The sequence below is a fragment of the Limulus polyphemus genome, unplaced genomic scaffold (genome assembly GCF_000517525.1).
Source record: "Limulus polyphemus unplaced genomic scaffold, Limulus_polyphemus-2.1.2 Scaffold6303, whole genome shotgun sequence".
Lineage (NCBI taxonomy): Eukaryota > Metazoa > Arthropoda > Merostomata > Xiphosura > Limulidae > Limulus > Limulus polyphemus.
The window spans coordinates 36,379-51,123 of NW_013671913.1; the positions used below are offsets into that span (position 1 = coordinate 36,379).

The window sequence follows — 14,745 nt, forward strand, 5'->3', positions numbered from 1 at the left end:
AAAAATTAGGTGTCTATTTACTTGTGACCACTCAGTGTACACATTATTTAGAAAAATTGTCACTTTCTTTAGAAATGAAAGCAATAAGCTACCTCATTGAAATAATGTATTTCAGCACATTTTAGCGTTCATTGCTCACAAACATCAAGAATACTTTTCACTGAATTAGAACATGAAAGATTGGAGGAAAGTTATAACTTCGTCTATATCTTAACATTATCATATAAAAACAAGGTAATGTTACACAACCTGTACATTCACTAACGGTATGATGTCAAAACAAGGCAATGTGTCACAACCAGTAAATTAACTAAAGTTATCATATTATAACAAGACAATGTTTCACAACCTGTCCTTTACTAACGTTATCATATTAAAACAAGGCAATGTTTCACAACCAGTAAATTAACTAAAGTTATCATATTATAACAAGACAATGTTTCACAACCTGTCCTTTACTAACGTTATCATATTAAAACAAGGCAATGTGTCACAACCAGTAAATTAACTAAAGTTATCATATTATAACAAGACAATGTTTCACAACCTGTCCTTTACTAACGTTCTCATATTAAAACAAGGCAATGTTTCACAACCAGTAAATTAACTAAAGTTATCATATTATAACAAGACAATGTTTCACAACCTGTCTTTTACTAACGTTATCATATTAAAACAAGGCAATGTTTCACAACCAGTAAATTAACTAAAGTTATCATATTATAACAAGACAATGTTTCACAACCTGTCTTTTACTAACGTCATCATATTAAAACAAGGCAATGTTTCACAACCAGTAAATTAACTAAAGTTATCATATTATAACAAGACAATGTTTCACAACCTGTACATTCACTAACGGTATGATGTCAAAACAAGGAAATGTTTCACAACCAGGGAATTCATTAACGTTACAATATTATGACAAGATAGTGTTTCATGAACAGCGCACTAGTGACGAAACTAGTGATTCGTGGATATCTCTTAGTGACAAAATCATTCTTAAACGTAGTTTAAACTTTTGGAGTGTTTTTTCCCTCTTATTAATATAGACTGAGTGAGTACAAAAAAGTGTGGTGAAAGCATTTATCGCCACGTTTTTGAGAAAATAACAACAACATCGTTTAATTGAAATCATGAAATTTTCTGTGATTTGTTAGTTTGTAACAAGATGAGACATGCTGTGTCGTTTAAGTGCAACAACCGAACTCAACTGAGTCGCTTCATGTGCTGAAAATTAGTATAATTTTAAACCGAAACATGGTCGTACAGCTTTCAAAAGCTTTACTACATTACATATCAATGTTCATATTTAAAAGTTAATAAAGACTGCTGAAAAGAGTTTCTTTTTCCATAAAATACGAAATAATGCGCAAACTCACCATCATGGGTTCGAACGCAGCTAGACCTGAAATGCAATAGGAACACGCGATCGGAGTGGACTGAGGAGGTCGGACTTATCCTATTAGTTAAAAGTATTTCCGATAGAGCGAGGTATAGAAACCGGAGGAACCGGTTTACAAGACCTGATAGTGTTAACCCATCATGTACTTATAACATTCAGAGTTGATTTAGTTCATCATAACATTTAGACAGTCAGCAAAAGTCACAACCGCACTATTGCTTGATTTATTTAAAGTCTAAAATATATGTAGAATTTCTGTGTGTTTATGTCAGTTCCACAGTTTCACGTTTTTCATCGCATGCATTTCTATATCTAGTTGCATAGAAGAAAACATTCAATAATTATGTTTACTCTCATCGTATATAGAATTAATGTACATATCTATAATATTTCAAATTTCAAGAAATATTGAGTTTCTTTACTTTCCTTTTAATAAATCCTTATGCAACTTAAGCACACTTCTTATTCACAACTGAAACGTTTGAAATATATAATTGAACTGGATGTTACTTTTAAGAAACTAATTTATTATAAAATTCTTCCTGGACAACTGTGTAAAATCACAAACAAAGAAAATTAAAAGCACAGTCTCAAATACACTCTACATCTTTCAACTCTTCAATGCCTCATTCTAAGGACGTATTATTTATACTACTTGGTATGTTGTTCATGCAGGAACCAGAAATGTTTATTTCAAAGCCGATTTTTCTTAAACACATTTTATTGACATCACTTGTACATACTTTCAATAACCATCACAACACCAACGTTTCCAATTTCACAATAACTCTATTTAAAACAAGACACGCTCTACGTGTTTCTGTAGACAACATGATCCATGATCTTCAGAAGATGAAGAACGAGATTCGTTTATGTTTCCTGATGATAGTAGATCATGTTGTCTACCGTAACGTGTAGAGCGTGTTCTTTTTGTGTGATATTAGTATAAATTTCCCAATATTGAGTAATTGAGTAAATTTCGAGAATGTTCGTATATATATGTATATACTAAAGCACAAGAGTTAATTGAAACGGTGCTTCAGATTGCTGTCCTTGAATTCCTTCCTCCATTTTCGATGATGTGTCATCTGATGCCAAGATTAAACACTGTTGTTGACTGACTGAGGCAAATCTGATGCTAACATTATTTACAAACAGAAGTTGCTTCTTTCTAAAGTACAGACTTTTTTTAGCTGCGGCACAACGGCTCATAGAATGGCTCTGTTTTTTTTTGTTTTGTTTTTTCAAGTACAAACTTTCATCTCATTGCGCTATCTTTTGATCGATCTAAGATCTGATTACAGCCACGGCTATTGAAGATTCCCTCTTTTTTTATAAATACACGTATTGTTCGATAACTTTATTTATGGTTTCATATAATACTTTGGAATACAGAAAAAGTTTACAATTAACCATGTTGACATGATAACGTCTAATGTTTTATACCTTCGAGTATGTACAAATTAAAATTAACTTTTTAAACTGTAATAACGTAATTACTGTAGTGTTATGGTGATAATGGTTCATAGAGTTATTGAGTAGCCAAAGGTGAGTTTGACCTTCGTGGACATCTTGGTGTTGGCAAGAGATGAAATCAGAATCTAATTGTTGAGTTATATTATGAACATTTCAATTGAATTTAGACAAAGTACATTTTAAAGAATATTATTTTTTTCATCCATGCCTAATCGTCACGCATACTCGACAGTTTATCAGTCATATTTTTCATACAAACAATCTATTGGCAATGCTTTAATGACAAATGGATTTTAAATTTAATTATTTAATTCCAAAAATTTTGATAAAAAATATTCATTTTTTCTAATATAACATCTACTACTTTACTAACTCGTAAGAAACACACGAAACTTATGGCTGTATATTCCACCAGTCTGATAACGATTATTCCGGAACCTTCTGCTCCGATCTAGAGTAAAAAGAATTAGAATGAAAAATTTCGTTTCTTAGCTTGTTGATTTACACAATATTTAGCTTAATAGTGACTGAAAAATACACGGTGACATTCAAAACATTATAAACCTTTTCTTATTTTAAAAAGTACTATAAGAAATAATTATTTACTAAAACTGTATCTCCAAGTTTTAAATGAACATCATACAGCACAATACAAAATGAAGTAAAATACAAAAGCCTGAAAGCTTCTTGGTCTCAAAGAGCAAAGCCACACTGAGCTATATGCTGTGTCCATCGCGGGGAACTGAATCCCAGATTTTAGCGTTTTCAATTCGTAAACTTGCCGCTGTCCTATCGAGGGACACCTGAAAGGCATTCTACTGCTTTTTATGTTTGCAGTATATTGTAATGACCAAAATAACCACTAATTGTGTACAATCAACCTCAGATGTTAGGATTAATAGTTTATCTACGATTCAGGCAAAATAATTTAAGACTTTCAAGCTGAAAGATGCCTCATGCTAGACGTAAACAAAGGGGCCAGATCAAAGATCCTTAAGGGTTAGGGATAGACAACACAAAAAAGGATGTAAACATGGTTGAATAACCAGTATTACTTTTCTACATATTTTGGCTCCCCAGTGGCACAGCGGTATGTCTGCGGACTTACAACGCTAGAATCCGGGTTTCGATACCCGTGGTAGGCAGAGCACAGATAGCCCATTGTGCAGCTTTGTGCTTAATTACAAACAACAACAACTACATATTTTGATCCACAATTTCGCAATGGACAAAATTGTTTTGAATACAGTTTTCGACACGTTCACGTGTCCTCTTCAGTTCAACGGTTGTTTGTTGAGAGAAACATGTGCACTGTTTATTTTATAGCAAAAGTTCTAAAATTCCTCATGAGTTTTACGGTTATGCAAGGTTTAGCTGATCTTAGGAACACCAGAATGAAAATATAGATATTCATATAGACAAAAGTTTAGAAAACATGATTCATGGACTTTTCAATTCTATTCTTTTTAAGTGTAGTCAGGCTTGGCTAGTGGTTTGCGTATCGAGCTTTGGATTGAAGGGTCCTGGGTTCGAGACGTGAGGCGTGATATAAAAGTGCCAGTCAGTTCCGTTATCCGGTTCGAAGTAGTTGGGTTAATCTGTTGTCTTCCTCTTATCTGTCCGTTAAGCCCATTTGCAAGTAATATGTTTCGCTCAGGTTGAAAGTTCCTTTTTTAATGTGTTGAATGAGTAGTTATTGCAGCCAAGTATCTCTTTTGCCACATACCTATACTTATTATAGAAAGCTGCTGGGTTAACTACTGTATAAATATACATTTACTATGACTTGTGTCGGACAACTCATGATTATGGAAAAACTGTGCACTTAAAAGCTAATACATCATGTGTTTTGAATATGTTTGTTTGTTTTTTGTCGTGGATTTTAATTATTCTGAAATTTACTTACTTGTACGTGGATGTTTAACATGGCACTAATGGATCAGTGATCCTTTTCGTTTAAACTTTGTCATTAGTTTTGATAATAGCGATTGTTTTAGACCCAAACTAATAGAGATTGCAATATTATTAAAATCAATTTAGACAAAAGTAGTCGGTAAAGAGTTGGCGGTGGGTGGTGTTGACTAGCTGCCTTCTATATAGACTGTCACTTCAAATGTCACTTCAAAATTATGGTCGGCTAGTACAGATGGCCCTCTAGTAGCTTTGCACTAAGTTCAGCTAACAAACAAACAAGGTTTCCTCCTAACTACTATTTTTCTGTTTTTCCAGCGTAGTCTTTTCTTATCTGAACTGTTCCTCGGTGGGACAGCGGTAAGTTTAAGGGCTTAGAACGCTAAAATCCGGAGTTCGATTCCCCGTGGTGGAAAATACATATAGCCCACTGTGGCTTTTCTTTAAAACAAACAAAACAAAATCACTTTGACCTCTTTAAATCCATCTATTTACAGTATTTAACATTTTAAACCCGAACGGCATCTTATGCAAAGCATGGGCTGCCTTAATTCTGGCCTGAAGGAAGGCAACACTCGCCGCCTCTATTAATAATTTATTTGTTGTTGTTAAGCGCAAAGCTGCACAACGAGCCATCTCTGTTACACCTGCCATAGTGATCGAACCTTTAATTTTAGCGTCGTAAGCTCTCAAGCTTATCGCTGAGCTACCGACGGCTACACGTATAATCTTAATTGATTAGCGAAATTGACTATCCTTTTTTACACTTTACCTACACATGAAAGTGCTGAGCATGTTCAGTGGCATGCAGGAATCGAATCTTGAATTTTCATATTTGCACACCAGCATGCTAACCAAAGACCACAGCTAGTCCATTTATTTATGTACTTAACGCGATAACGTTTTCTATGACAACTTCAAAACGCACAGATAAAGCCTTTCATAATTCAGTATTATAGCTTGCGAAGAATATGATTTTTGTGCTCATAGGTTCACTTCTTGCAGAGAAATCTTCATTGAAAGTTATTCCCCCTTTCTGCATCAAGACTTTGGTAAAAGCCATTAATAATAATAATAAAATACGTGTTTTCAATGCTAAATTAGTCAATATATAGTGGGAGAGTATACGAAAATTTTGTTTATTCGAGCGTTAGTTACAACTACAAAGCTGGAAGATTTGATGTTTTTATGAATCGAATAAAATTATAAACGCAGTCACAATGGGGTTCACGTTGAATTAAATGCGCTCAGAATGAGAGGTCGCCCCAAAAACTTAGAATTAATTAAAAGAGAACGATAAGACTGCGAAACAGAAGAAATAGTAGGTATAAAATACTTTGTTCTTCTCAGTATAACCACTTTCCTCGTCTTAGATCGTTCAGTGATTGTGAGATTCAGATGTGATTGATCAAACTCTAAGAAAAAATCGCAGGAATTACTAAACAAATGTACAGAGTGTCCTGCATGTCATGAATATGTTGAAAACTATTTTTTAAGGTGCAAATGAAGGTCCAAGTTGAAAGGCCCCCAGCAATAGTTTTATATGATAAGTTAGTCTAGTGTATTTTATATATATGTGTTATCGCCAATACGTTGAAGTTTCTACTCAATCGATTCACTATTTTAGGGTTAAATACAAATACTTTTATTATTCAATGCTTATCATAAGCTTGTAAATTCCTTTATAAAAGCACCCTAGTGGCACAACAGTATGTTTACGGACTTACAACACTAGAAACCGGGTTTCGATATCCGCGGTAGGCAGAGCACAAATGGCCTCTTGTGCAGCTTTAATCTTAACTTCAAATAAAAAAAAAAACTTTATAGAAAAATCCTAAAAATCAGCTAACTATAGTGCTCAGATTACTAGAGCAAATAAATCTTTTAGCAGATGCTCATATTTTATTTTATTTTTTTCATATTAAATTAAACACGAAAATATCTCTCATCAATGTGTTAAAGCTCAGCAACATTAGAATTAAAAATGCAGGGATGTTGTGATGCATGGGACGAGAAGATTATGAAATGCTAATTATTGAGCAATCGAATAATTTGACTACAGTACAAAATTAAGGTCGTTTTAAAGTAAACATGATCTTTATAATAAAGTGGTAAACTGTGATTAAACACTGGTTTGAATATATGCTCTTTAGTCAGCAACTCTAATAGTCATATAATGTAAATTACCGACATATACTGTTCTCAAAGTCACATAATGCTGATTTATCGAACTAACTGTTCTAAAAATCACACAATGTTGATTTGTCTACACCAGTTGTATTAAAAATCACATAATGCTGACTTATCGAAACCAACTGTATTTCTTGTCAACATATATGTCTGTATTTTCTTATAGCAAAGCCACATCGGGCTATCTGCTGTGTTCACTGAGGGGAAGCAAACCCCTGAACTCCGAAGACTTACCGCTTTCCCACCGGGGGACATCACTATATACAAAGCTTTCATTTATACACGAACCTAAAAAGTTTAAATTTGGTAAGTTAATTGTAGGAATATAACTGTTGTAGACAACATTAAATACAGATAGGCATATTCTTCTGATATGATACATGTACAATATTACCTCTTATTCTTTTCCTCCACATACATTCTCCTTTGTGCTAATGGATCTCCAGGAAAAAGCAGTATTAGAAGAAAGCCTGTTGAGAGTAAAACAAACACGGTTATTTTCAAAACTAGTTTGAAGTATATGAAGATACATCATTCACGTTTAATGATAAATACATTTAAACAGGGAAAAGTTCTGATGCACTACACATCACGTTCAAGGATAAATACATTTATACAGGGAAACGTTCTGATGCACTACACATCACGTTCAAGGATAAATACATTTATACAGGGAAACGTTCTGATGCACTACACATAATACGTTAATGAGGTAGCCAAGTTAGAAAATAAACAAAACCAAAAAAAAAACTTCAAGGTTGTGGTATTACAATGAAATACCAAGCAATGTTTTGGATTGTCTTACTAGACCAGCTGTTCAATATAGATAATTTTAACTCGAATTAAAAAGAACACAAGGCCTAGTTAGACAAACCAAACCGAGCTTAGCATTTCATTGTGATATCAAAACTTTGATGCATTTTTGATTTTGTTTATGTTATAACTTGGCCACTCTTTTCCACGTATTGCGTTTCTGAACTGATATCACATATTTTTGTATTTTATTTTGGTGTAATACTAATCCAAACCTGACAGTTTTCTACCTTCCTTTTCATAGGCTATAATATGCAGGATTCGGCTTTAACCTTAAATGTGTATTGTGGACTGTAGTTGAAGCGTTTATTTAATTAAGTATATAAACTGGACTACCTTGATCCTAAACCTAACAAAATCTAGTTTGTTCCCTACTTCCAACCAGTGGATTTCTAATGCAAACATTATTTTCAGCGTATGCTTGGTATATCTGATTCACTTGTATGTGTAAGTAAGTTTTGATTGTTTGTTTGAAGCTAAACACAAAGCTACACAATAGGCCATCAGTGATGTGCCCCACGGGTATCGAAACTCGGTTTCTAGCGTTCTATGTAAGAGTCCACGATAATGATGAGCTTTGTTATTTCTCATGGGGTTTTTCTATGGTTTTTGATACTGTACTTTTCTAAATTGTTTTTTTTTTTTACCTGGATTGGCCAATAAAGTGCCTCTTGATATAATAGATTTATATAGAAAAGATAACCCAAGATAATACTCAATTCTGATATTATTTGCATAAAATTTGTGCAGATGTTTTAACATGTATTTATATGTATAAATAGCATTCGATTCCATGAGTATCAGAATCATAAAATCCCTGCATTACATGAAAAATACTTTTAAAAAGACATTACACTCAAACTTCTTTGATGAAAACTACTTCGTTTGTGAGTTAGCAAATTCTATTTTTTATGATTATGGTTGTGTTTATCATTCATTTATTATTTCCTTCTATCGTTTAGTTTATCTATGAACTTTTGTTGCATTAAAATTCGAATTCACCTTCTACATAATAATTTGTATTTTGAGTAAATAAATATGTGTGTATGATAAAACTTATACCATCTTTCTTAACGGTGACGTACAGATACTATTAATCTAGCAGAAGAATATGTAAATTTATGATCACATGAGGTTGTATTCTCGTGACCTACTCTGTGAATAGATACCCTACCAGAAGTTTCACTAAGAGCGAGTGTGTGTGTGTGTAATTGAAGGATATAGTTTTGGCTGTTTGTCACTCGATATTGAAAGGTATTGTTTAAATACTGTATTTGTTTTGGTTTCTTTGGAATTACGTTTTGTCTTTCTGGTTCTTTTTCCTGGTTCCATTATTGTTGATTTATTGATATTTATGATAAATTGTTTATTAATATTAATGTCAAGTCCTGGACATGTGATCCTGGTATATATGCTGAAGTCAATGATAACTCAACGCCTCTCGACTGTTTCAGAGCTCTCTTTACTAACATATAAGTAATACTTTCGTCATTGCTATCAACAAGTAGCCAAAGCACAAGTTGCAAAGAAAACGCCTCCTGAGAGACGGTCGAGGTATTTGAGCTGGACTCTCTTTACCCATATGAGCTGCTGAAGTTCCTTGCGATTACAACATCAATGGGCATCGACAAACTACCTAGCAGTCGAGACTACTTCGATACCCACCAATCGCTCTACACACCCTTCTATCATCAAATATTTAAAAGGAAGAGGTTTGAGGCTATTTACTCAACAATGCTTCGTCTGGATACCCCTGATGCTAAAGGGAAAAACAAAATTAAGAAAATGTATATTTTATAAGGTATGGTTATTAGGAAACCATGAAAATAATTCCGGCAGAACGAGTTAAAAATTATAGGCTTAAAGGGTTAAGAGCTTCGTTCTCGAATTAGAATGGCGGGCGCGTAATATCGATCTATTGAACCTCAGCTATTAAACGTTAAACTTGAGGCAACAGGACTTTATGTAAACTGTCACTGAACAGAATTAATATTAGTATTTGAAGTTTTTGAGTATAAAACCATTCTTTACATCAAGCTTTTTTATCCAATGTTAAAATTTTAAGTTTAACATGTTTTATTTTATCAAATTAAATTTCTTCATATAACTTACAATTTTTATCAATTTAAATTAAATGTAATTGATTTTAACACTTGTTTCAATTAGCTTAATTTTAATTTTTGGCGAGTTTTTATCCCATATTTTAGCCAAAAAAGGTTTTCAATTTTGTGCTTGAAATAATGTAAGTACAAAAAAGTGGTACTTTAGAGTAATTAGTAAAACTTTCAAGCCATCTACAAAACCACGTGCATAAAAGAACGAAATTGCGTAAGATATATTAAAACTCTCAAATCCATTGAAAAACCTACATGGGTAAAATAACTACACAAAATTTCATATTAAAGATCACTTGAAAATCTCAAACTACCTATAAAACCACGTGGTTAAATAGCTATACAAAAGAAGGCATTAAATACTGCTTATTCAAACGTCCCAAATCGTCTATAAAATCATTTTTTAAAAGAACTGTAGAAGATTTGGCATTAAAGACTACTTACTTAGACGTCCCGAATCGTCTATAAAATCAATAGTTAAAAGAACTATAGAAGATTTGATATTAAAGACTAATTACTTAAATGTCCCAAGTTGCATATAAAATCAATGATTATAAGAACTATACAAGATTTGGCATTAAAGACTACTTACTTAAATGTCCCAAGTTGCATATAAAATCAATCGTTATAAGAACTATACAAGATTTGATATTAAAGACTAATTACTTAAATGTTCCAAGTTGCATATAAAATCAATGATTATAAGAACTATACAAGAATTGATATTAAGGACTAATTACTTAAATGTCCCAAGTTGCATATAAAATCAGTTGTTATAAGAACTATACAAGATTTGATATTAAAGACTAATTACTTAAATGTCCCAAGTTGCATATAAAATCAATTGTTATAAGAACTATACAAGATTTGATATTAAGGACTAATTACTTAAATGTCCCAAATTCCATATAAAATCAGTTGTTATAAGAACTATACAAGATCTGATATTAAAGACTACTTACTTAAAAACCCCAAGCCGCCTATAAAACCACATGCTCCGTACCATCCAAAATGATCATGAAGTTTAGCAATGACCAAAGTACCCAGAATGTTTAGCGTCATCTGAGACGAAAATTATTATTATTATTAGTTTTATTAATCGTACATAAGTTTTTTTTTATTAAACTATGTCAAAACTATTATAGTAAAATAATTAACTCACGTAATATATATATATATATATGTACATTTATTAAAGTTAATTTTTTAAATAATTTACTATATGTCCTACATGTATATCTCGATTTTTACAGTAGTACACAGACATTTTTCCTTGCTGGAATCTTCTTTTGCAAATAATTAGAATTAATTTAAATATAAAAACTGATGTAGTCAACTTTCACGGTTTTAAGCCAACTGACCAAAGCCAAGAATCATTTAGTTTTGTTTGTTTTAAGTTAAGTACAAAGCTACACAATGAGATATCTATGCTGTGACCTCCACGGATATCTAAACCAGGTTTTTAGCGTTATAAGGCTGCAGACTTGTCGCTGTGGCATTGGGATTGAATCAGTAATTATTTGGCAAGAAAACAGAAATTTTTAAAGAAACTTTTGGAACTTGCATGTAAATGTTTTTTGTAAAAAAGGGTTTAAAACTAGAACTGAAGTGTCTGATCATTAAATAGAGGTGCTTACTAATTAGAAGCCTTTTAAATTAATAAAGAGGTGTTTTTTTATTGTACAATGATATTTATGGGAAAAAAGTTTAACTCAATACAGAAGTGCTTGTTTATTGTATGGAGGTAATTACCGAATAAAAGTGTATTAATCCAATATAAAAGTATTTGCTTATTGTTGAGAAACGATTTAAATTATTATAGGTTTGTTAATTTGTTGAATTTCTCATAAAGATGCTGAAGCTATATCTGCGCTAGCCGTCCGAATTTTTGAAGTGATAGACAAGGGGGAAGGCAGCTAGTCACCACCACCCACCGCCAACTCGTGAACTGCTCTCATAGAATGGTAGGATTTGACTGCCACTCTTATAACATACTTACGGTTCCAAGCGTACAGAGCTCTATTTGTTGTTGTTTTTTGCAGTAACGAGGCACGGATCACAGAACCTCAGATTAATATAAGAAAGTTGGTTTATTATAGAGACTAGTTTATTTAATAACGCTTAAAAAGGTTTTTGGAATATGTGTAAAAGTGTAATTGTTGAATTCATTTATTTTCGTTAACCTTCATCACACGTTACTAACTGTTTATACATTACTTAGTTTTCTATCTGTGGTTTTTTTCGTTAACACTCTGAAACTGTTTAGATTATCCTGCTTTTTCGAGCATTTAAAACTTGACCAATTCAACACAAACAACATTTATAATGTAACATCAATAATATTTGTTTGGTTTTCTGTAAAATCCTTTACTGACCGTAAAGAACCTAAACAACAGTAGGTGTTTAGAAAATATGTGACATACCGTTACGAATAATTATTCATTATTATTCAGCAGACAAACTGGTTATTTGTCTATAAATTTATTTCCCTCATCAAAACACGAGTTTCAGTGAATAAAAGATTACGTAAAACCTAATCTATTCTTTAAATCGCTACTCCCGCTGTAGCAGACTAGTTTCGCCGAATTCACGGTTCATCAATGCTGCTTGAAAGAGTGTAGCAAGATTTTTTTCATTCCAACTCTAGAAGCTGTTGAGCCATAAAGTATTATGACTTATCTTCGATCAAGAGCTAGATGAAAACGCAAGCATGAAAGATATAAGTAAAAGGAAAGAAGACCTGAAGAAAATTATTTGGAGCTGTAAATGATGGAAAAGTTTTTTGGATACAAGGATGTGTCATTGTTAAAGAGTGAGAACTGGAAAAAGTAGTCCAACAGCAATGAGTGACATAAATGGTCAAGGAATAAAATCATCATCCCTCAGGATAAATGTAACTGGGTATACTCGGATGGGGAGAGTCTTTATAATCGGAATCATCAGGAAGAGGCAAGATGACAGAGAGTTGCATAAGTGATATACTGGGACTTTCCGAGGTGGTCAGTCAGGAATGGAGAGCAGATGTAGAAAATATGACATTTTGATTGGGAAAACATCGTTGAACATACCTAATGCTAAGGTCTTGGAGATGAATGAGAAGGTCATATAATCTTGTGTAGGACAAGGTAGTTTGAAGTGGAAGACGAGTCTTACAGCATGACGTTCCGGAACTTGTAGTTGATGGTGAAAATTGGACGGAGCAGAAAGCCAGACAGTATGACCATAAGTGAGAAAGAGACAAATAAAGATTTTGTTAGTGTAAAATATGAAGGGTGAATTCAGTCCCATCGAGGGTGGGAGGCTCTAAGGTAAGCTTTAGGACTTATCACGCTAAAAATCTGAGTTTACTCCCAGCGGTGGGCACAGCGTAGATAGCCCATTGTACAGCTTTGTGCTTAGATAAACAGGCAAGCGTACTATCAAAAGCAATACGAACACTGTAACTGCAATTTTTACATTATTGTTGATACGAATAATGCAATATTGTATATTTCCATTACCGATACAAAACGCTGCCATACTGAGTATTTGCATTGCCAATACGAATATTGTTATAATATGTATTATATTCCTGACACGAGCATTGTCGTATATATATACTATACTTCTCTAATGGCGATCCGAACAGTGTCATTCTATACATTTGTACTGTTGATGTGAAATATCGTTTATTGTAAATACAAACATTGTAATAATGTGCAATTGTACATTCAAATTAAATATTCAAAACCTCGTGGTTGTTTGATACTTATTGTTACCGGAATATATACATAGCGGAAATCTCATTAAAGTACAATATCACCCAAATATGATAACGTTATTTTCTTCACATTCTATTTAACGTCAAAATATCCTATCACTATTTCCAAGAGATGATACCACAAAACCTAATAAAGCTTACCGGTATTCCAATGGCCATTCCGTAGATAGTACTGCTATGGTTTCTTCCGAAGATTTGAGCTGTCATAACGGGTAAAATCGGCCATATTCCGGAAGCTAGAAAGTAATATAAAATGATCCATATGGTCCACATCGGTTTCCCTCCGTATTGAGTTGTAGGAAAACTCATTAAAACAAAGGATGATACAAAAACGATGAAGCCAGCCACTTTCTGAAATGAGAAAACACTGAATTTGTACAGAAAAAAATACTTGAAAACATGAAACTTAATAAACCTGAGTTCTAAAAAAAACCGAAATTTTGAACGTGTTTGATGTCCCTTTCCATAAGTAATAGGGGCTACCTTCCGAAAGTAATCGGTTTCTCTTCCAACAGTACTTGGTTTAACTTCCAAAAGCCTCAGGTTTCTTATTTTGTAATTATGTAACACACATAACATTTATCATATTTATAATCACCTTATATTTACTACATTCGTAACTTTGGTAATTGTATAACATAAATGTCAGATTAACTTTTGTTATACTGTTGATAAGAAGCTATTTTATCGTGAAAACAACAAGAAATATCATCTTGAAAGGTCCAGGGTTCTTCTTGTACCTTATTGAGCTCTTTGGAGACGACACATAAGTCTTGGAATTCGGGTTGGTTTCGTGGTTCCGGGTTGCTGATTAAAACAGATCTGAGCGATATGCTGCTGAACACTTTTTGCACTTTCAGCTGTGGAAGTGTTATAAAGGTAGCATCAATCCTTCTATTTGATTAAAGTAGCCGTGAAGGTGACATGTATTACTATGTAGTTGTCCTTTTTCTGGTCAGTAGTTCTAAATCATGAATGACTATATCTGAACCTTGGGTATTTTTATTTTGTTATGCACGACAAAGCTGGTAAGGCTGTTTGTCACCGTCCCTGAGGGCAGCCGATCAGCAGCGCCC

General features: G+C 33.1%; 1 protein-coding gene across 1 annotated transcript; it reads right to left on the reverse strand.

Moving 5' to 3' along the window:
• Nucleotides 1-2,143: 2,143 nt before the first annotated feature.
• On the reverse strand, nt 2,144-14,014 carry LOC111089454. The gene is made up of 4 exons (XM_022401991.1): nt 13,811-14,014; nt 10,872-10,971; nt 7,377-7,452; nt 2,144-3,332 (listed from the first exon to the last, which is right to left on the reverse strand). The coding sequence occupies exons 1-4, from the start codon at nt 13,976-13,978 to the stop codon at nt 3,308-3,310; spliced, it is 369 nt and encodes a 122-aa protein (XP_022257699.1). The 5' UTR covers nt 13,979-14,014; the 3' UTR covers nt 2,144-3,307.
• Nucleotides 14,015-14,745: the final 731 nt, after the last annotated feature.

Bases quoted from the DNA above. Each gene is read 5' to 3' on its own strand.
- LOC111089454 (XM_022401991.1), bottom strand. From the start codon at position 13,978: ATGAGTTTTCCTACAACTCAATACGGAGGGAAACCGATGTGGACCATA. The intron at 7,453-10,871 runs GTAAGTAGTCTT...TACTCTCAACAG, and splicing joins AGGCGGCTTGGGGTTTTTAA to GCTTTCTTCTAATACTGCTT. The intron at 3,333-7,376 runs GTAATATTGTAC...TTTTTACTCTAG, and splicing joins GTGGAGGAAAAGAATAAGAG to ATCGGAGCAGAAGGTTCCGG.